General features: G+C 48.8%; 2 protein-coding genes across 2 annotated transcripts; one reads left to right on the top strand and one right to left on the bottom strand.

The window, feature by feature from the left end:
- Positions 1 to 2,276: 2,276 nt before the first annotated feature.
- On the top strand, positions 2,277 to 7,373 carry LOC149358695 (uncharacterized). The gene is made up of 4 exons (XM_089568895.1): positions 2,277 to 2,285; positions 4,179 to 4,464; positions 5,465 to 5,957; positions 7,125 to 7,373. The coding sequence occupies exons 1-3, from the start codon at positions 2,277 to 2,279 to the stop codon at positions 5,938 to 5,940; spliced, it is 771 nt and encodes a 256-aa protein (XP_089425021.1). The 3' UTR covers positions 5,941 to 5,957; positions 7,125 to 7,373.
- Positions 7,374 to 8,946: 1,573 nt separating this feature from the next.
- LOC149358696 (uncharacterized) lies at positions 8,947 to 15,161 on the bottom strand. The gene is made up of 4 exons (XM_089568897.1): positions 15,063 to 15,161; positions 11,965 to 12,195; positions 9,919 to 10,150; positions 8,947 to 9,071 (listed from the first exon to the last, which is right to left on the bottom strand). Coding segments are annotated over exons 1-4 (474 nt in total). The 5' UTR covers positions 15,072 to 15,161; the 3' UTR covers positions 8,947 to 9,069.
- Between the last annotated feature and the right edge of the window lie 7,096 nt (positions 15,162 to 22,257).

The following is a 22,257-nucleotide window of genomic DNA, read 5'->3' on the forward strand; positions in this document are numbered from 1 at the left end:
GCATTGGCTGAAAGTTGGCTAGCATTTGCGTCAGCGACCTACCCGGTCTCTAACCTATTTACTGGCAGCAGAAATACCTCCTAAGGAAGCTGACATTGCTCGCTGCCGCTGCAAAGATCGGGGTGTGGTCACGCCCCGGCGTCACCCCGCTTCATCGCCGAGGAAGACGATGAAGCGGGGTGACGCCGCTGCATGTGTTCGTCTTTGTACGTTTCCTCGAAACAAGATATGGGATCCACCTGGCCCGTAAGGACACTTCTGGGTATCCAAGTGCCTCAGCCGAGGAAGACGACGAAGCGGGGAACGACCGAAGTCCCTACGATTGGTCGGAAAAGGCGGGAAGATCTCGGGAGGGTCTATTTAAAGTGCTCGACACGTTCATCGAGGAGCTGTTCTCTGAGCGATTCCCTCAGCGTTTCCCTGAGACTTCCTGAGATCCCTGAGATCGTTACATATAATTCATGTAGTACGTATGCGATGTTGTTACTTTTCTTGTTTTTGCTTTGTGTACTTTACTGTGTAATTTGCCACCCCCCTCAGCAATGTAACGGGTGATGGGGCCACGTCAGGCAAAAAATGAATTGCCTTTTGTCCCGTCACCTCTGACAAATCGATGTCAAAATAAACTTCTTCACTTCACTTCACTTCTCAGCTTTTACCTTGTTTGTCATTGCTTGTAAATAATGTTTGTAAATATGTGAATACAGTTTTTCCTCCACTTCTCCTACTCCCTGTCTCCGGCCCGCGTTCCTTCCTCCGTCGGCACAGCGGCGGTGCTCCTGGACCCGATGCCTGGCAAAACATATCACCACATACAACGTGATAAGGAGGGGCTGTAACGATTGAGCGCTGGTTGCCGTACTGTAGCTATAGAGCCGCCCCACACTCCAAATTCAGTGATTTCACCACAATACATTTCAGAGTCGTTCTCGATGGCATAACACGGTGGTTTTGCCCGCATGGTTTAAAAGCTGAGCATTCATACCGTAAGTGCATCAAACAAAGGGGTAGTGTATATGAGTATCACGGCGCTTATTGCAAGGAAGAAATTCACTTTACAACTGCGATCTAAAATCTCCGTAGTAAAGACAGCGTGAGTTGCTTTCCATGAGTTACCTTCTTCGTTAGACCACCATTGCTCAAGTAATCGTAGCTCTGCGGCAATTTTTTGCATTTGAAGCAACAGTGCCGAGATTTGCCATTTGGCAGTATCAGCGTAGTATGCCTCCACCAAAAAATCACTAGTTCACTTGTTGTACGATCAAGATGGCACCCAAATATTACTGCTTTGTAACGGCTAATGTGCCTCACAGAGGTTATCATTTCCTAAGCACGAAATTTCTATAGGCGCGGTCGGACCCTCGAAACACTCACACTGATCATCAGGGGATAAAGCTAGCGCGAATCTCACCGCCAACTTTTCAATTCCAAGTCCGCAGTGTTCTAGCGACAGACTCATGCGGCCATGAGAAATAGCATGCGATCGGACGATGTAGTGCTACCAGCTTAGCATGTAGTGCATCCACTGTCGAAGGCCATGTGTAATGCTCCGAGTTCGCTGTGCGGAATAAAAAGATAGCATTGAGAATGGAGTGGGTAATTATGACGGCTAATCTTTTCGATATAAGAGTGAGGAAGAGCGGGGCTCAATGCGCGTGGCCAATAGCGCGGCCCCTCTGACAGTTTTCATGTCAGCAGACAGAACCTTGCAACGTGCCGGCCTATTGAACAAAAGGGCAAGACACATATGGACAAGAGTACCAGTGAGCGTTGTGGATAAGCGTCGCGTTGGCGTGATGCCGCTTCGACATTGACACCTACAAGCTGTCGGGGAGCACGACCACGCTGTCGGTTCGTTGTGCGGGGCGCTCAATGTGTGCGATGCCCGATGCACGATCCAGAGTTTGCAAGGAGGACACCCGCTTGCTTATCTCACGGGGCCGGGTACGGTTCCGCGCCAGGAGCCTGCAGATCTGGACCGCGCCACCGGAAATAGCGGGTCGGCCGCGGCGGCCCGAATGTCGGACGCGAGTCTCTTCCCTTTACGTGTGTCCTCCGCGAAGCTTCGTCGCAGGGACACCGCCGAAGCAATCGAAGCCGCACACGCCGGTATCGTCCTCGGGATCGCTTTTCGCTCTCTGGCCCTTTCCGGCGCCTATAAGATGGGCGACAACTAAGGCGACGCGGCCCAGTTCAGCATCAGTGCGCGCGCAAAAAAGGACGACCGTCGCACTCCACTGCTCGCTGCTGACTTCGAACGCACGTACGAATTCGACATGAACGCCGTAAGTGGTCGTCGCTTAGTCGCTTTGTGGGCCGTAAACGGTCGGATCGCGTGCGGAAATTCACATTCTGTTTGCTCCAGTAGGGCCCGTTTGTGGAAGACCGGGTGTCGAGTGCTTACTGCTTTGGCCTCTACATGCGCGAGCGAGCGTGAAGATATTTATGCGGATTCCTCAGAGTTAAACTGCCCTGTTAAGGACCTCTTGAAGATGTTGATGTAATAATGTCCACTTGCTGCCGAACCATTTCGCGCTTGAGCTCTTCCGCCTTTCGCAGGAATAAGTGGACAGTGCGACTGGATTGAAAAGAACACACTTGGTAGGGTCTATAGTGTTATGCGCCATATGGTTTATGTTATGGTTCCTCGCCTTGCGTTTATAGCAATACTAATATGATATCACGAAGCTTTTTCGACAGTTATTTAGACTGAATGATGGAAGATTACTACAAACTCCGCATCCACGCTGAACGTCCTGCATTAATCTTTTACTCCGTGCCAGCAGTATAAAAACTCAGACCTCGCGAATATAGGTGGCGCTTAAACAAACATTAGCTGCTATCTCCTCGCAAGGATGAAACATCCCGCATAGAGCGACCTAATTCTGCTACTTCGAATATATGCACCGTTACAAATATAGAAAACCGGGACGAGTTGCAGCGCATCAATACTTAAATCAACATAATCGAGAAAGCAAATATTTACCCACACTCCCTTACCGCACCTGCGAAAGAGAAAGTTTGGAACGAAGGTCATCTGTCTTCGAGGATATGGCTGCCGCTCTCTCGTCCGTGTCTTCGGATCCATAGGCCTACCCCTTGGGAGGAAAGTTGTTTGAGGCGCTGCGCTTATCTCTCTACCCACGTCGGAGGAATGGCTGGCCCGCCCTGAGGAGTGCAGTTAGCGAAGGATGCAGCCTGCAAGCCTCTTCCGCTTGAAGAGGTCGCCGAGGCCAATGACACCCTTGTTCCAAACGAAGGAGCATATTTGGAGGGATCGGTTACAGCCCTCTTCATTGTTAGCCGCAGCAGTAGGTTTTCTGCCGACCGTAATACGAGTAGATTAAGCAGGATTATATCGGCTGTGGATTGAGCTGTTACGTTGCTCTTGCCTTTCGACTAGAAGGGACGAGGTCAAGCAAAAGAATAGTTAAAGGGCAGGCATCCTGGCTAGTACACTTCTCGCCGGTACAGTAAGGTTAATAGCCACTAGTGGCTATGGTGCGTCTGTGGTAATAGCGAAACATATGGGTGATAATGAAGGAATATGTACAGATAAGAGTAAGCCTCTATATATTATGAGCAATGAAGGCCCCTGATATCTCGTTGGTAGAGAAAAAACAAATCTCAGTAGCCACTGATATAGGACATAGTGGCGTTTTTATTACACCTATGTTCTACGAGAGCGTCACTTGTATGGCTGCTCACTAGGACTGTCCATACCTGGCTTCCATTCACTCGGGAAGATATATGACCGCGTAGATTATAGGACGAACTCATGTTAATGACGTCATCGCAGAATTAAAGGGAAAGGAATATACTGGTGCGATACATATGGTGCAGAAAACAGAAGGTAACATATTGGATCAAACGTGAAGGAAAACAAAGCAGGGGAGGGGGAGACAATTTGGAAGACACGGTAAAGGAATCTTGTGAGCTAGGTTGGCCTCGCCCGACGCACTACTGGATGATTGGAAACCATTCGGAGAGGCCGTTGTCATGAAGTGGACGTAATCGGGGATGATGATGACGATGAGCCTTTGACTGGGCTTTCTTTCTGCCCTTCTTCCTTTCTTCTTTTCTCTATTTCTTCTTTCCCTTTCTTTCTTTCTTTTGGCTTTCCTGCGTAGCTGAACTTAATGCCTGGTCTTTCTCTTTCTTTCTTCTTTCACTTCCAGTGGGTCCTGTTGGCAGCCTGCTGCGTGCTGGGCGGCGCGCGCGCCCAGTACACCTCCGTGCGGGGCCACTACGGTCCTGCGCTGGCCCTGACTCACGGGTCGGCAGGCCTAGTTGGTGCCAGTCCGTACGCCGCTGGTGCTCTCGGCGCCGGCGGTGCAGGAGCCACACAGCTGGCGTTCGCCCCCGCGGCCGCCGTCTTCGGACACGCACAGCCACAGCAGCTGGCCGCGGCGCCTGGCCTGTCCGCCGCCTCGGTCCTCGGTGCTGGATACGGTGCCGCGTACGGTACGTCTGCGCATAAGTCGGGGCTGGGATCCGGTGGACCATGAATGCTGCAACGCTGCGGTATACCCGCTGGTCTACCGGTGCTACTGCGCATGCTCGGAGCTGATTCCCGCTTTCTTCCAGTGTCACTGAGAACGTAGTGCGCACTGTGCCAAGATTAGATACGATCTCTGCTGGATGCTTCTGGCCTCCCGTAGTTCATGACCCGCCGCAGTCGATATGGTGTTCGGCTGTTGAGCTCAAAGGCGCGGGTTCGACCTCTTCGTGGCTGCGCTTCGATTGAGGCGAACAACGGAAAACGCTTGTGTATTGTGCTATGTCGGTGCATGCTCAATAATCACAGGTCATCGAAATTGAACCCAACGCCTCCTATACTGTGGGCGTCACAGACCGCGACGTTGTCTTTGCACAATAGTAAATCATTTATTCATTTCACTAATTAACCAATCAACATCAATAACCAATCAACCAATCGGGATCTTCTATCTGAACCATCATTCATATCACCTCGCAGGGATCATCACCACAAGGTACGCATTTAATACTGCCGAAGCAATGCATACTTTAACTCGTTTATACCCAAGACAGCGAGCGATTGGAACCACCTGTCCACCCTGGTTGCCGATATTTCTGAAACCTGTTTATTTAAAAATGCCGCGGAAAACTATGTGTTTGACTAGGCTGTTTTGTTACCTAATCTGATATGTACTTTGTTCAAGCTTACGTTTTTTCTTTCTTTGCTGTATTACATTACAATTTGCATTTACTTTTTGTTTTCATTTTGCTGCATTGTCTTTACTTTTTTATCCACTCCCTTCTGTAACGCCCCACTGGGGCCCTGAAGGTATTGTATTAAATAAATAAATAATGAAGTAAATGAATCAATTATCAGTTATCGGGTTATGGCGTACAAGGATGCCGGAAGTCCTTTTTAAGCACATAGCGGAAGCAATGCAGACATCCGCACGCAGCCTTTTTTGAGGTCTTCCTTTCTCCCCAGGAGGCGCCCCAGGGGCAGCGTCGGTGATCGTCAGTCCCGTGCTGCACCAGGATGGAGTGGCCGGACTCGCGCCTGCCGGCGTGCCCAACTTCGGCCGCTCCGCCGTGACCCAATACGGCGGCGCCCAGGTCAGGACTCTGCAGCCGACGGCGTTCGCGCTGAGCGGCGCCCACGCCGCAGCCGCTGGCGCCAGGGCCCAGTTGCACTCGGCCGCTCAGCTGGCCTCCGGCACCCAGAGCACGCTGTACCGTGAGCCGAAGGCGCTGCCTTCGCTCAGCTCCCTGCACCAGCTCCAGGCGCAGGGGGCCGCGGGCACCACCATCGTCCAGGAGGTTGGGCCCGGGGCCCAGTTCGGCGCCCTGCAGGGCTACGGAGCAGCAACAGCGGGTCTCTTCCCCGGCTACGGTGCATCGGCTGGCGTCGCGGCGAGGCCGGCCGCCTACAGCTTCGGAGGCAGCCTGAGGTCTTACCACTGATGCGACAAGCCTTTGCCGTAAGTTGTGGGCGCAGTGGCGAGCATCTTCGAATAAAATGAAAAGGTTAAAAGGAGTGGCGAAATGTGTATTAAAAAAAGCCCAATCTGGCATTCAAGGTCTGTCATCTACCACTCCTATCTCAGGGCATCTCGGGTGTTCTCTATTATGCGCGCGGTAAGATGTGCTTAAAGTGTTTTGTTGGAAAAGGAGTCGAAAAGAGAGTTTCTTAGCTGGTGGAGTAGGCAGCCTCCCAAGCGACAACTTAATTTGCACATTCTTGGACTTTCAAAAGGCTTCCTTCGGTATTCGTTGAATGCAAAGAGTTTTTTTTTTTTCCTTTACGAGCGCTTGCAGATGCGTTCCGGAATCTGCTCCACATGAATCCCACTGTCACGTGGATAACCTGCACAAATTCGAAATGGTCAAGCCAGCTTTGTACTTTTTACTCATTACTGTCCGCCTAAACATAAAGATAACCTGACGCAAAAACTGCGTCTATTTAGGGGGGTGGGGGTGGGGGGGGGGGGGGGGGGGGGGCAGGTAGTTGATAGACTTTTTACGGCTGCCTTAGCAGGCATGTTTTCTCGGTTGGTAACTTTTCGCGTTTTACCAGCGGCGAAAGGAACTTTCGGGAGAGTATATGAACAACGAACATGCGCGATAGGCGATGTTTCCTGGAGTTACAAAGTTATCCAACATCTTATCGTCAAGGAACGTACGGAGCTCTATAACGAACAGCAGTTAACGCCCAATAACATCCCAAGTACCGTCACTACCACGTCCTCGTTGCGTATTGTCGCATATGCGTATGCCCTTGGCATCTGTGTGCACGGATTGGACCTAAAAATAACGCGACAAACTTCAGTCTGATATATATGCGGTTCGCGACTTTCTGCGAGATTATATGCAAGCAACGTATTTATTAGCAGCCCTCGTAATCTTCCGATTGTTCGGGATGGGTGTTTAAACGCTTCCTACGAGTTATCCAGCAACCACTGTCTTGTACTTTTAGTTGTTCTCGTTCGCAAGTGGAACGGGATCTTATACGTTAGCAGCTGCCACAAATCCCTATCAGTAGCTATAGTGTGAAATCAACCTTCGTAAGGAAATGCGTGACATTGCTGTCATATTTCTGAAGATAATACACTGCTTCTTACATTTTTTTAAATTTATTTTCTTTTCAGAAAGAAGCGTGAAGAGGACTGTTTACGGCAGTTATTTATTGACCACGGACAGGGAATGCAATAATGAGCATCACCTCACATCGACATCTGCAAGCAACAGCATGCGAACACTGGCGCTTGAATGCTGCTGGGAACCCATGATTATGTTAAAAAGAAAAGAACGTTAAACCTGACATCCCTTACGACGCGGGCACCTCAGCGAAATTTCTCAACGCTCAACATCCGTTCAGTGTAAATTCTTGATCTTGAAGGACACCTTACCGTGTACATAACATATTATTGAAGCGGGACACTGATAAAACAGCCTTGATTACAAGAAGACTTCACTTGAAAAGAAAAAATACACCAGACTTTATCTAAATGTTGTTGTTTTATCTTTATTTTCATTCTTCTGCTGTTCAATACTCCCGATATATACAAACCACCAAACCAAGGATGCAATCTTCACTACTAGCAGAAGAAAAATTTCACTGCGATACCTAATTCAATTATGTCTTGGCAATGCAAAAAGTAGCAGCTGTTGATGCCTTTGCCGGAAGTGACGTTGCTTCCGGTTTGGTGGCATCACTCCACTCCAGCCAATGGGAAAATTTTATGATCAACGACGCATTTTGGAGATCTAAAGCTGTCACATCAAAAGTGAAACAGCAGTCACGAGCAACAGCTTTATAAGCTGCTCTTTTCAGTGATCATGCGTGCCGGAAACCTTCGACTACGTTACTGACAAGTAGAAAGATGTTGGGACGTTTCGTAACCCCTTGTTCTGCAGCAACCGTCCGCCCCTTGTGTACTTTCGAGTATTACGGGCGTCCTTGCTCGCACAGTGCTTCTTGATGAAGTATTTTCCGTGAGAAACGCATGAGATATTATTGTGGCCGTATCTGTAGCCTGAACGCCGCTGCGTGCAAATGATGTAGGGAAGGTGCCGACCCGAGGAATCAGGTCATGATTCCGTGCAGTGTGTCTGATATCCTCGCTGTAGAAAGCAAGCTCACTCAGGAATCCCAAAGAGAACTGAGTCTAAAGTAAAGCGATTTCTGAAGAAAATAATAATAGCATTTATTACATTTTGCTTAGTACCCATAACAAATATAGCTAGCAGGTGCGGCTGTTCGAAAATGTGTCCCTATTGCGAAAGCAACATATCCGCAAAGGAAAACTTATAATGGTCGCTCCTAACGAACTGGGAGTGATAATTTTTTTTTTTACAGCATTCAGCGCGGATCTGTCGCAGCAGACTCGCCTTTCGAGCCTCCAGCTTTCTTGAAAATCGAAGTGCACATCTTGAATGAGTGTTTTCGGTAGAAAATAATTGCGGCCTGGTTCACGCGCGGTTGCTTGAATGGAGCCGTCCGCTAGTTTATTTAGCCTCGATTATTTAATTCTAAATACCGCCAGCATGCAACTCCTTGATCTCCTCAAATATTCAGTCCAACTGCATGGAATGCGCAGTCGATTTTACAGGCTGAATGAAGCGGCATATTGCAATAACACGATATCCTGTAACTACTTCATTAGCTCACATTTGTGAGTTCTATCACTTCATAAAACAAATCGTCACGTAGCGCTTCAGGTTCGAAGAACTTCTATAAATAACCGTGAAGGATGTTCTTCTGCCTTCAGTCTTCGTACTAAGCAGATCACTCCGCATACACGTACTTTGTGTGGACGCTATGGTGGAGAATGGAAAGAACCGACTATTAGATTCGCTACAAAAAACAAGCTCAGCACACAAGTTGTGTACACACAGGTCACATTTTATTCGCACGCAACAACATATTTTTTCTATACAACGTCTATACACAACCTCTCACAATTTTGAGTGAGTATTTTGTTTTTTTAGCTTTTCGTTTTTTTTTTTCCAACGCTCAGTCGACGCCATCGCTGACTCTTCCTTTCGCTTGGCGGGTTGAACTCCTTCTGCTCTGCGCTCTCCAGACGTAGTTTCTGCAATGAAAAAACCATTAGCAATCAAAGGAATTATTCAGAGATAATTCTCAACTAAGGTTTCGCGCACAACCATTTGCGCCCCGCTGACATGAATATCACAGGTTCTAACAATTAAATTAACAATTAACTCTCCTCGTTGGCTTCAAATGAAGCCGTTCACCAAAGCTGTGGAGGGATCTCGAGCATACAGAGCGAAAGACAAGGCGACGTTGCCTAATGTTAGACAAACGCATTTATATCAAGCTAGAAAGATGGGAGGTTTACGGTTATGGAGTTATGCACTGCGAAAGCACCGAATGGTAGCAATTAAATATTGCATTCTGACTTAGCTGCATGAAGCAAAGTATAGAAAGTTGTGTTTAGTTGCAAATTCACTCTTGTGATCCTTACGGCTGAGACCTTCCAGCATTTGCCAGCCTCAGCATCCTGATTCGTATCTTTGCCTTCAACCCTTCACTGAATATAACAACACTAGTATGATTTGCGTTCGTAGCAAATAAGAAGCTTTGAGACATAGGAGACATAGAGTCATAGAAGCATTTGTCCGGGTAAACCCGATATATCAAGAACAGGGTGAAAAATGCAGGTTTCTTCTTTCATATTCAGGCCACATAGGCCCAGTCGCACCTCGAAGAGTTTCTCTCTGCCTCTTTTAAAGCTTGCTAAAGTGGCTTGCAACACGGATGCAACAGTTGGACGTTGGAATAGGGCAAACGACCTAGCAAAATAAAGTACCCAAGCCTTTCCTGGTCTCCAGTGGACGGTGACCACAGCATGGTGGCTTCTAGTGAGCTCAGTTATACACAACATTGCGACCCAAGCTAAGCTGGGCGCATATGCTTACAATAGTGCTTGTATCCGCCGTAGAAAGGACCTGCGGCGTAGGCCGGTCCGACGATCTTAGCGGCGGGTGCTGCGTAGGCAACAGCGCCGTAAGCCGGAGCAACACCGTAGCCGTGACCATAGCCGTGGCCGTAGCCGTGACCGTAGCCGTAGCCGAGGGCAAGTGGCGCTGCCACAGCCTTCACAGCGGGAGCGTAAGCCACGGGAGCAGCGTATGCCAGGGGAGCGGCAACCTGTACCGAAAAGAAAACGTTGAATAGACCTGTTATAAACCTGCGGATGCGAAACAAACTGGAGCAACAAACTGATGTCTCAGTGCATATGCGAAGGCTTGTCTATTGCGGAAACAAATTGCCTTACCTTACCCATAAGCGTATATAAATCAATAATGTCACGCCGCAGTGCATTGTCTAACCCTGAAAACGAGTCCTCGCTGAAGCTGTGTATACTGCACATACTGACACGGCGACAGGTACATACATGGGCAACTGAACATACTCTAGAATCTATCAAATATTGTAGCATGATCCACAGACGAGCATATATTTACTGAGTTTTGTGATTTCGTACCTTCGGGTGGCTTTCTATATTTGAATAGTTAATGCTATTGATATCTCATCAGAGGCTGATCGCTGCTTGCTGGCCATTTTCCCTGTAAGCGGTTGAATATGCAATCCCATGGTTCGCTTTTAGTGTGCCGTCTCTTTGTTACATGTACTTCGCATCACTTATTACTTTTTATTCTACCTCACGACGCCTGAGAAACAACTCTGCGGCTGGTTGTAGGCAAAATCAAGTCACGTTCTTAACCAGAACCTTGATCCCTATACATCGGGGGACTCGACGCGCTGGCTGATTGGCTGAACCAGGGGATGGGGATGTGCTGCTTTTTGCATGAAAAAGTGCGGTGGTGCCGTCACGCAGGCTGCATTGCGGTCATCGCGGTGGGAGAAAACCTAAATTTTGCCTTAGCTTTGTAAACTGCTTTTTAACTAAAAGTACAACACAGTAACAGCGAAATGAGCACAGGAAATCTGGACATACGCTTCTAGTTCGCACACTCAAAGTCACCGCGGAAATTCAAAATGATCGGTACTTACCACTGCTTTTTCATGGCCGTTGTAAGATGTTGGTATGAGTTTAGAAAGCACGTTTGTCAGATTTTGGACCAATGCTTAAAAGTGCGCAGAAAGGAGTAAAAATGGAGTGAGGTGCCCTCTGGCACACTCTCTTTTATAAAAGGAAGTGCACTAGAGGACAATTTACTCCATTTTTACTCCCATATAGGCGTGTTCGGGTTTAGAGTGTACTTTTCTCGAAATTACATTTAAAATATCCCCAATCAGTTACGCGGCGTTTGGTACTGGCGGTCAACAGATAACGCTACAGTTGTTGTATGTCCCGGAGCGCTGGGCATAGCAAACTTAAACTCGCGAATAAAATAACCATCAACGTAATTAAATACGTCTGGTAATATCTATTCCTCACTACAAAAAGAATAAAACTTTTGGCCGCAGCTTTTGGGAGCTTCTGGTATTTTAACCGTGGGACCAAGGAAAGCAGTTTTCTCTTCCGGAGCTTCAGCCGATCGGTGAGTGCTTCGAGGAATCAGTACCTCGAGGCCTCGTAGTTGGAATATGGGCCCTGCCCTGATCGCGTGGGCAGGGTTCTAATGGAAGTGATTATGGTAACGCCTCTTAACAGCCTACCGTTCCTCCGCTGGTCAAAGACAGGGCGTACTAATCTGGCAACAGCGACCAGACCACGCGGTATTAGCTAGTACCATGATGGCAGTTGTCAACATCAAATTGGAACTTATAGACAGCATTCCTGCAACGCACTGAGTACCAGGGTGCATTGGAGGTCAAAAACAACCTCTCTGAACAGATTTCACGCGCTTGTTGAAGCAGTGATCGAGCTGTCAGTTGTGTGTCTCTTTGTGTGTGAGACTTCTTAAAGGTGCCGCAAAGGGTAAGCACAACGTCTTCGCGCTTTGCCTCCTTGTCGAGTCACACATGTGCTGCCTGCAGGCGACGGGCCTCCTCACCTTAACGGCGGGTGCGGCGAAGACGGCCGGCGCGACCAGCTTGGCCGGGGCGGCGGCCAGCACCGGTGCTACCGAGTGCACCGTCTTGGTGGCGTACGAAGTGGCCACGGGGGCCACCGCGTAGCCCGCGTAGCCGTGAACCACGGGTGCCGCGTAGGCCAAGGCTGGGGCGGCCACCACACCGGCGCGCACGGCCGTGCACGAGACGGCCAGCAGGACAAGGACGCTGAACTGCAATCGAGCACAGAGAGAGATAACGGCGTATAAATGAAGACCGGAGATGTCAGCCCGGCAATATGCCAGGACATCAAATGAGGAGGATTGAACCAAGTGATAAAAACTTAGACAAACACATTTCACACATTGCATTTTCAGAAGGAGCAGATAAGTCCTGCGCCCCAGGGGAACTTTAACAAGATATCAGTCGCGTGCAGCTCCGAAGCCGTGTTACCCCACGATCTAAGCACTAAGACCAGGCTCCGGCCAGAGTCCTGATGTAGTTTCAGTTCAGGTCAGTTTTCAGAGTACTGTGCGACGAGGTGAATCGACTATGCAATTGAAAACTAATTACTCCATGTCATCTCGAATCGCACGCACTGAGCACATGGAAGTTATTGATTTTCAAGGGGGTTCTTGAAAGAACACTGAATGAGGTTAACGGAATGGAGTACTGGTTTGCTGCCGTCCACTTATATTAAGTGGTACTATGAAATTAGTGCGGGAGTAGAAATGATCCCGTACTTCTGACTCTCCGCCGGAATAAAGTTACATCAAAAACCACCAAAATGTTTACCCCTCCCTCTATGTGCATTTGCAAATTTAATTGCAGCATAATTGTCGCTTATAAATCGTCTCCAAGCAATATTTCTTCAATGCGACTGAATTTATTGATTGCATAAAGCAAGCCAAAAGCTTGTGGCTTGATGTCGAAATGTCCCCTCCGCGGCAAAAGGTTTACCTAAGCTTCATCATCTTCATCGCCAAACTGTTTTTTTTTTTTTTACTTGAACCTAGACGCGGCGAAAAATACTCCTTTCTCATTAATGCAAAATAGATAGCTAGCGCCAAGACCGAGCAATTCAGAATCGTCTGCTTCACTCATCCTTGTGACAAGGAGGAAAAATAGATACCGTGTCCGCTCTAATATCTTCAGTCTAGGAATGCTGTGTGACCGTGAAGCGAGAGGTCAATACTTCCTATGGACCTGCTGCAGCAGCGATGCACATTCGATAATTTGTATGCGATCGTACTATGTGCATACGAAAGGAGCCCAGTTCATCGCTCGTATCCAATCGCCCGTGACACATTCTTCGACGTGGATCACTGGCTCCGCGCATTTTCATTTTTCCCTGAGCCTGGAACTGCTCTGATATCAAGCAAGCTGTGGATTCCCGGGTAACTTGCAAGAACGTTTAGTGCACTGCGTTGTTGCAAACAGTTTTTGTTTTTTTAGATAATCTTAGTACAGCTTTTAAGAAAGCTTCCTATTGGGCGCTGTCTACTAGACTACAAAAAGCCGCAGCTGAACAGAAAAGGCATTATTGCGCTCCTCTATTCGCTTCAGGGTCACGGGAACACAAATAAAAAGAAGACGAAGGAACATATAACAAATAAAGAAGTGCTAAGCGCCCTAGCTGGCCACTCCCCCACCGTGGGTATGTGCCATTAAGTCTGAGTCATCATCAACATCGTCATCATCAAGTACGCACTGATGTGAGGGAAATAACATTCCGAGCTCTCCCCGTTCACACTATCTTTTCGGTCTCGATATCTAGGCGGTCTCCTGGCGCGGATAGGAGTCAGTCTAAAAAGTGCTGAAGCATTTGTTGCTTGCTACAGATATAAGCATAACTCCTTTGGTTTCCCTGCAGTACAGGGCAGTGCCTAGATGCATTGAACCGATGCGAGCTCTCCGCAGTGTTGCTGCAGTTTTTCCAAGAGGTGCAAAAAGACCAGAGGCGAAATGCGAAGCCATCGCACTCAGGGAGCCACTTACTCTAAATTGAAATATCTGCAGTGGAACGCTAGGTAAAAGGAAGTACTCAGATACTAGGATTGTGTCGTTTCCGAGTGCTAGCTCTTAAGTGCTCATAGCGAAGGCGTTTCAGCGAGTTACGCGAGCCTTGAGGACGATATTCTAGAGGCTGTCACAGTGCATGCTGTGTGGTTCCCGAAGCTATCATCCGAGCGCAGCATCTTCCGAGCGCAGCTGTGTGGTGCCGGAAGCTATCACATACTGCATCAGCTTCCTTGCACCTTATATCGTTTTCGCGCTCCGAGGGGCTCTAGATCTGGTGAAAGAGGAGACTGATTATCCGTAGTTGGACTTAACGGAATAAGGCTTCCTGTGTCCTAGCACAAATATTTCCCTCGATTTCTTCTTCGTAACACAGATTTTCGCATTAATTATTTCGCATTTATCTTCATTATTTCAAGCGAGAAAATGCGCTGTTTTAAATGGCAACTTGTCCAATGCTTGTTTGCGCATTTTAAGATAGATCTGCGGTGAAGCAGACGCTGCTGTTCTTACTGAGACAATGAGAAGCACAGAACAAAATGCCAGTTCTGCCTCACAAAGTGCGGCTATAACGAAGTTGCTGATATAACGAAAAATTTGTCGTTACTCCTTAAAGTTCTACGGCTGTACCTTTGGATAAAGCGAAATAAGGGTTCTAGCAAACGAACAATATAGTTGTGGCGAGGTCTGTTTTGTCCAGGCGGAGGGGACTAGTTTTGTTTTCACTTGAAATGCGACATCATGCTCCCCACCTCTGTGCCATTGCTGCTGACGAATTCAAGTCCACATTAGAGGCCGTACGCATTCCTCCTTCCTTAAGCACAATCGTACGTTCGACCGGCGTCTACATTTACGGTGCAGAAAAACAGGAAAGCACCCACGTGCTTTGATAGCTGTGCGCGTTAGGGAACTTTGTATTCTGACTCAGTTGACATGAAGCCCCCTGGCTGGCTTTTCTAATAGTTGAACTGTCCTCGATTGACAAGAGATCCACTACATCCCATTAATACTAACAAAATCTTTACATGGCTCCTCATTACGGCATTCCTGCAGCTACTCTGCGTCGTTGCTGCATACTTACGCTGTTCATGATGACTGGTTGTGGATGCTGATAGCCTTCCGTGTAAAGGAACGAGTTGCGGTTAACACACGGCGGTGATGTGCGTGGGGACGACGTGCGGGCACTGAGGTGGCGATGCCAGAGACTCGCCGGTGGGCCGCTTTTATACAAAGCCCGCACTCTTGCACGGTCCGTACGCGTGGGGGGGGGGGGGGTGGCACCACCACGTGACCTCGCACCTCTTTCCCTAGCACCTTCCCCCTTTCCACCTTTTGGTCTTGGCCTGTCCATCGTGCGGCGATGGCCACTCCTGACGTGGGGCACACCACCGGGAGGAGTCGGCCCGTTCAAAACCAAGAGAGACAAGTCACATGGCAGCAGCGCTTTCGGCGACTAACGGGGGCGCCCCTGGCCTCCCCCCTCCCCCGCTCTGCGGCACTCTAGCGAGGAAAGTAAAAGGAGGAGGAGTGAGCAGGAGGAAGGGAGGAGGGCTGCGCGTTCCTGATGACCCAGGTCGTCTCTGGCGCGAAGGTGATGGCGATGGCGGTGGAAGTCGGGGAGTTCCTTCCTGGCCCCGCGAGGAGTCATGACCTACTCTCGGGCCTCTCCCTTTCTCCGCCGTTGAGGAATGACATCTCTCGGTCCCGCTAGTTCGCTCGCTCGGTTTGGCCGTGTTTGTTTGCTGCTTGTTTACTTGTTCGTTCCTCGCCGCTTAGTCGCCATCGCGAGACGCGTGCGGAAGGATTGCTGCGGAGGAGTGTGGCAGAGTACACGGCGACGCCGGCGATGATGAGGGCGAAGAGAAAAAGGAAAAAAAAAAAATTCAATCACACCCTCCCGCTCCCATACATCAGAGTAAGTGCCACGGCGGTTGCGTGCGAGACTTTCGAAACCAAGGCAGCCGCTTTCCGGTGGCAGATCAGGAGGGCTGTGACAAGTGCACGGGCGGGGTCAAACATTTGTCACTTATTACACGTGGCGTTAACAGGCGTTAAAAGTTATCCGGTGTCCCTGTTAATTACCTTACCTTGTCTGTGTTACCTAACTACCTTACGTGTTGGCAATGCGATAGCGTTGGAAGCTATCTATGTCTTTACGGGAAGTGACTTCGCTTCCGATCTGATGACGTCACCCCCCCCCCCCCCCCCAGGCAAAGGACGAATTTTATGACCGACGACACATTTTTTCCTCCGCGAAGGCTTTTAATGCTACTATCGCATTAAAAAAAAGGGGGGGGGGGGGGGGGGGGGGCTCTCTGCTTCTTTTTGCCCTGGACCGAAGAAGTGACGGCAGCGCAAACTACCGGGCGCCCACGATTATTAATAAGAAACAATTTCCACGGGACGGTCTAAAAACATGAAAATCAGAAAGTTTCTTCTCTTTAGTGTTTCCGATCTCCATTAACCCGTTCGCCGCTTCTTTGTCTTTCTTCTAGGAAGCAGCTCAGCCAAAACAACAGCGAAAGATTGCCTGCGCGATCATCGTTCGCTCTCTCGATTTTTCTCCCCATTGCCAAGGAGGAGTAGGGCTCTCCCATTAGACGACGCCGCCGCATGAGCGAGGAACTGGAACGTGTCAAGGGCCGTCGTCACCTGCGCGCCTATAGGGACGGCTGGAGGGCTCGCGCGCGTCCACTCACGACAGTTCGGCCATGACAGCACGCGGACAGCGACGATTGCAGTGCTTGCGTTCGCGAGCGTCGAAGCTCACGCGATAATTGCGTATCGAGGCCGACTCTCGCGGGGATGTCCTTGCGCCGCTTGGTCTCCCCCGGGTCAATCTTTGCCCTGCTTTCCAGGAGGTCTTGCCTGGGTTGCCTGACAGTCAATGGGCTGTCATCGCAAGGAAACGAGAAAGATATCAGCCTCCGGGTTTAACCGCACCGAGACGGCGGTTGAAGTGACGTTTTGAGACTGACCAGCGCGACAGTGTTGAATTAATCGTCGTCTACGGGGACCAAGACACACACGCACCCGTGTGTGTTAGCTTGTGTCTGAACGAGTATGGCCCAGTTAATTAGCACGTGGTCTTAGCGAGGATTGGTGGCTGGAATGAGGTCGTACCGGGGTCCTAACTCTTTAGTCGAAAACGGGAACATGTCATTAGTCCAAAAAAACTTCGAGATCCTGCGGCGACCCGCATTGGAGCAATGCGAAAGAAAAACGTCCACACACTATATCGACGTCCGTGGCTGTTCTGACGTCCGTGCATTATATCGACGTCCATAACTATTTTGACGTCTAGTGTATTTTTTCGTCTTTTCTCGTGTTTAATTAATTAACAATTGCACTTAATCAACCAAACAATTATCACCCACTATCTGTCACAATCACACTTTCACACATTCATCTTAAGAGAACGACGTAGTCGTGCGGATAAAATTTCGGACACTTTTTGCTGACGCGACAGGGCCATATAATGCTCTCGCATTAATAAAAGGTCGCAAGTTATACTATACGGCTGGAATGCATAGTGGTACTGTCATTACACCTCCTCTGCTGTCACGGATCATATGTGACAGGCTCCATTCTTATATCACGTGACACTCTCGTTTGCACACAAGCACAGATCATGCTACATGAGGAGGCTTGTTTCGGTGTCCTGACGTAACAAGCACGTCCTTTAGGTTCACAAGACAAGGGAACAGTTTGTTTTTCATAAAACGCAGAATGTACTGGCGTGCTTATCATGCCCTGGTTGTCCGTTTTGCACAGAAGTGGATATTAGTAATTATGTTCGATACAGCTTCATAAAAAAATGGCAAGGCTGGATGATGGTGCTATGGATACGAGAATAACAAAGAAATAAACTGAAGGCAACTGCGCAACAAAAGTATATTTTAATGCTGGGGTTTTTTCAGTTCTGCGGGCGAGAGATATGGTTTGGCTGAAAATTAGGACGTACTTTGAGGCTGTCTCTAATTACTTTGTGCAGTTGCATCCTTAGTACCCATTTCATGGCCGCATTTTATCTTCGTTTTTTTTTTATCTCTTCCACACTGCTCTCCTTCTGTCTTTATCTCCTAAATTCCCCTCCCTACGCAGAGTAGCATGCCAGTGATTTTTAAGCGCTGGCTAAATTCTCTGTATTTCTTTAAAAAGAGTCTCTCTCTCTCTCTCTCTCTCTCTCTCTCTCTGTGCAGTAAGCAATGCGGAGAGTAAAAATTATGAGCAATGTGTGCAGTAGAGAGCAGTCGGTTTCGAAAGGTCCATTGGCTTCCCTGGTTACACGCTTAAAATAGGTGTGCCCTCTGGGGCCAAAATATTCAAACATGCACATTCTATATAACGAAAGTCTACCAAAACAAAAATTGAACGTTGGCAAAACTGAAGTCAAAAGAATACGTAGAATGTTCACACGTTTAATGCCAGTGAAGTTAAATCCTCTTTACACAAAACAAGGAAGAAAAATCACATGTTGCTTCGCAAAGAGGTAAATAGTAGCTGCAATTCTTCCGTGAAAAAGTTGCGAAGACGTGCAAGAAAATATACACGTACACTTCCTGCTTATAGCCACGGATGTTCCGGCCTGCGTCAGTCAGGTACTTGGCTTCAAAGCAGGGACGAAACTCGGCAACAATTGGGAAGCGAACAAGTGCTAACTTTGCTCTGACCTTCCCACTGCTTTCTTCACAGGCTCAAGGAACCGCTAAACAACATCCGTGGTTCCACTCAATCGTGGTTGATGAAAACGTATTCCAATGGGACTGAACGACCCGTCAGTCAAGAATCGAAGAACAATCGATCATCTCTTTCACAACCAATCACGCAACCTGCCAGCCGATTTTCAGCCTTCAACGATAGGAGCGACACAAAGGACGTAGTTTACCCGGCGCGCCAACAGGGGGCATTGCCGGGCCCGCCCCATGGACAAGGACCCTGCCATCCAAAAATCACTGCAAGTGCTTCGAGGCCGCGAAGGTGCCTGCCGAAACAAACCTGGAGGATTTTTTTTTTTTTTATCAGCAGCGCCGTGACGGGAAAGCTGTCCACGAAACATTCGTACAAGATTCATACGTGTCCGATTCAGCTGTCCACCACGCATAAGGCTAAGCAGCTCTCAAGGCTCCTGTGGAAGAACCGAACAGCCCCAATAGCGGTCGCTGTTTTAACAAAGGTCGCAATGACCATTCGGTTCGTTTGAGTCTGTTGAACAGAAATGCCTGGAGAAGCCAAGTGCCTGCATTGATCAGTCACTCAGAACACGTCGGGTACACTCTAAACAGAAAGGAATAAAGAGGGGGTAAAGTGTCATCAAGCGCACTACCTTTTGTAAAAGGGAGTTCGCTGACAGCTTATTCCCTTTTTACTCCCATACAGGCATTTTTGTGTTTTGAGAGTATCAGTCTAATTTGGCGAGCCTGTCTGGAATCATTGTAGCCTTGTCGTGTGCCCTTCGTGGAAAGTCAAACGCTGCGCCCTATGCGCTGGAACTCAAGCGCAGTAAAGCACACCACGTTTACTGTCGCCACACGACGCATCAATCGCTTTCCGCAGCGTGCACTTATCAAAACTTACGCAAGCTATAGGCCTGTGTTCAGTCCGAAACCTACAGACATAGCTTATGCCTAAGGAAGGCCAAACTAGAAACCTAGAAATAGCTGAGGTCTAGCCTAAGCCTCCATTTCACTGAAATTGTGCAGGGGCATCGGCGAATCAAAGGCCACATTCTTTTCTCTCTCAAAGCTGCGATCCGCTCTGATGCTCCTAAAACTGCACAGCTTTGATACACCGAACACATGCACTTCGCTCCGAACAGTGCTAGTTTGTGTAGAAACAGGTTTCGCACAGCATTTGTAGCCATCACTGCTGCAGTCCCACCCGGAGTGGGCCGAAGATGAATGAAATATGCGAGCGCGTGTGCGTTCGAATTGATGAAGTACCAGGAGAGAGGAGATACATCGCTGAGGATAAGGGAAGGGCGGGAAGGACACCGCGCCTCGCCGTCCATCCGTTTCTCCTAGCCGCATAGCGACACTCCGAACGGCAGGCATACACAGCGTTCGTCGTCGTTTGCATGGGCGCACCCCGTAGGTCTGACCCACGCGGTACGACGCGTTCTCCTTCTTCCGTGGGAGAGGACAGGCGTCCGGCATGGTTCTGCACGCTCCGAGCGGCTTTGGCGCGTAGGCCGCGCGTTAAAGAAGACAGCGTCACCGCGCGGAGCGATGGGGTCAGCCGCGCCGACACAACGGGGTGTGTCCCGCGCTGTCTGCGCCGGATGGCATTGAAGTGTCCACTCTACCAAGGCAGCGAGGGTCACTCGACTGGCCGCGGGCGTACAGCTCTGCGGCCGCTTGCCTCAGGCATTCGTGCTGGCCTGGCTTCTGAGTGCACTTGTAACGTCGTTTATTGTTTGTTCAGGTAGCACGTGCGTTCCTGGCTCGTTTGTGGCTGCGCTATTTTGCGTGGATAGCTGAGTGCACTTATCTGGCGGGAAAGTGTGCGAGAATTGAAAGTTTTGATTTGCACCGATAACTGTATCCTAAGGGACTATAGCTCTATCTGGAATGAATGGCGTCCGTCGTCGGATGCGACGTAGTATGCCATCCCCGAAAACTGCCACATCCGCCTGTTGGCTATCTAAGCACAGGTACAGAATGTACAATCTTGGTCAAAAGCGTCCAGGCCATAAGGTCCGTCGTATGGTTGAGTCATTTAATGCACGGCTAATAACAAAAAGGCATTGAAAGGCGAGGGTAAGGGTTCTCTTCACCTTACTGATATTTCATTCTTGAGGGCTGCCATATAAGTGCAATACTACACTCATAAAAAGCAAACCATACGACCTGTACACTTTTGACCGAGGCTGTACAAGTTCCAGGATAGCTTTGGCCGGAAGAAACATGCGCGAAAGGCTGGGACCACATGTGATCTAAGTGGACTTTGCAGTGGGTGCACTTAAGGGGTTTTTTAAACCTATACCTGCCACTTCGTCGCACTGGGGATTAAAGGGAAAAAAAGTCTGTGGCTTATGTAACACACTAAGTGACACCTGTAATTTACAAGTCCAACACATTTCTAATATATCAATACCACTCACTGGACATCTCTGGCTGTGATAGTTCCTAAGCACCTACTGACAGCTCTTTCTGGTTTGGTTTATTGGGGTTTAACGTCCCGAAGCAACTCAGGCTATGAGGGACGCCGTAGTGAAGGGCTCCGGAAATTTCGACCACCTGGTGTTCTTTAACGTGCACTGACATCGCACAGCACACGGGCCTCTAGAATTTCGCCTTCATAGAAATTCAGCCGCCGCGGCCGGGATCGAACCCGCGTCTTTCGGGTCAGCAGCCGAGCGTCGTAACCACTGAGCCACCGCGGCGGGGCTCTCGCTTCACTGAGATGTACTGGGACGGACAGTACTTTCTTGTCCAAGGCCACCACAGAACTGCTTCTTTAAAGAATTTAGACATTGCTATTCATGACTGCCTAAAGATAGCGTATGAAAGAAGCCAACAGCGAAAGAAATCAAGAGGCACAGGGGTTTTTTTTAAATTTATTTATTTATTTTGTGGTGTTGATCAATTTAGAATATTACTGAATATGTTATCGCTTAAAGCTAATTGATTAGAAAAGCAGAAGAAAAAACAACCACTGCCGCCGGTGGGATCCGAACCCACGACCTCCGAATTACGCGTCCGGTGCTCGGATCACGCGTCGGATCCCACCGGCGGCAGTGGTTGTTTTTTCTTCTGCTTTTCTAATCAAGTAGCTTTAAGCGATAACATATTCAGTAATATTCTAAATTGATCAACACCACAAAATAAATAAATAAATTTAAAAAAAAACCCTGTGCCTCTTGGTTTCTTTGGCTGTTGGCTTTTGTCATATTTATAACGAGCCCCTCATTCCCCTTCCCTTGTTTGCTTAATTGCTTAGCGAGGGCCTCGGTTCTGGCAGCCTTGACGCCGTAGGAAGCATAAGAGGGTTCTCACGCAGCTTCCACCCTCTCCGTTCGATGACGTTCTACGTCACACCTGCGGTAACTCAGGACGTTCTACGTCCGCCGCTTATGAACGTGGGTGGCGCTGATGAACACTCTTAAGGTTAGGTTACTTGTAAACATAAATACCCCCGAAAGCAGAAGATTTGACAGCCGTCGCCGTAGCTCAGAGGCAGAGCACCGGACGCGTAATTCGGAGGTCGTGGGTTCGGATCCCACCGGCGGCAGTGGTTGTTTTTTCTTCTGCTTTTCTAATCAATTAGCTTTAAGC

The sequence above is a fragment of the Amblyomma mixtum genome, chromosome 2, assembly GCF_055824585.1.
Source record: "Amblyomma mixtum isolate Tamu chromosome 2, ASM5582458v1, whole genome shotgun sequence".
Classification (NCBI taxonomy): domain Eukaryota; kingdom Metazoa; phylum Arthropoda; class Arachnida; order Ixodida; family Ixodidae; genus Amblyomma; species Amblyomma mixtum.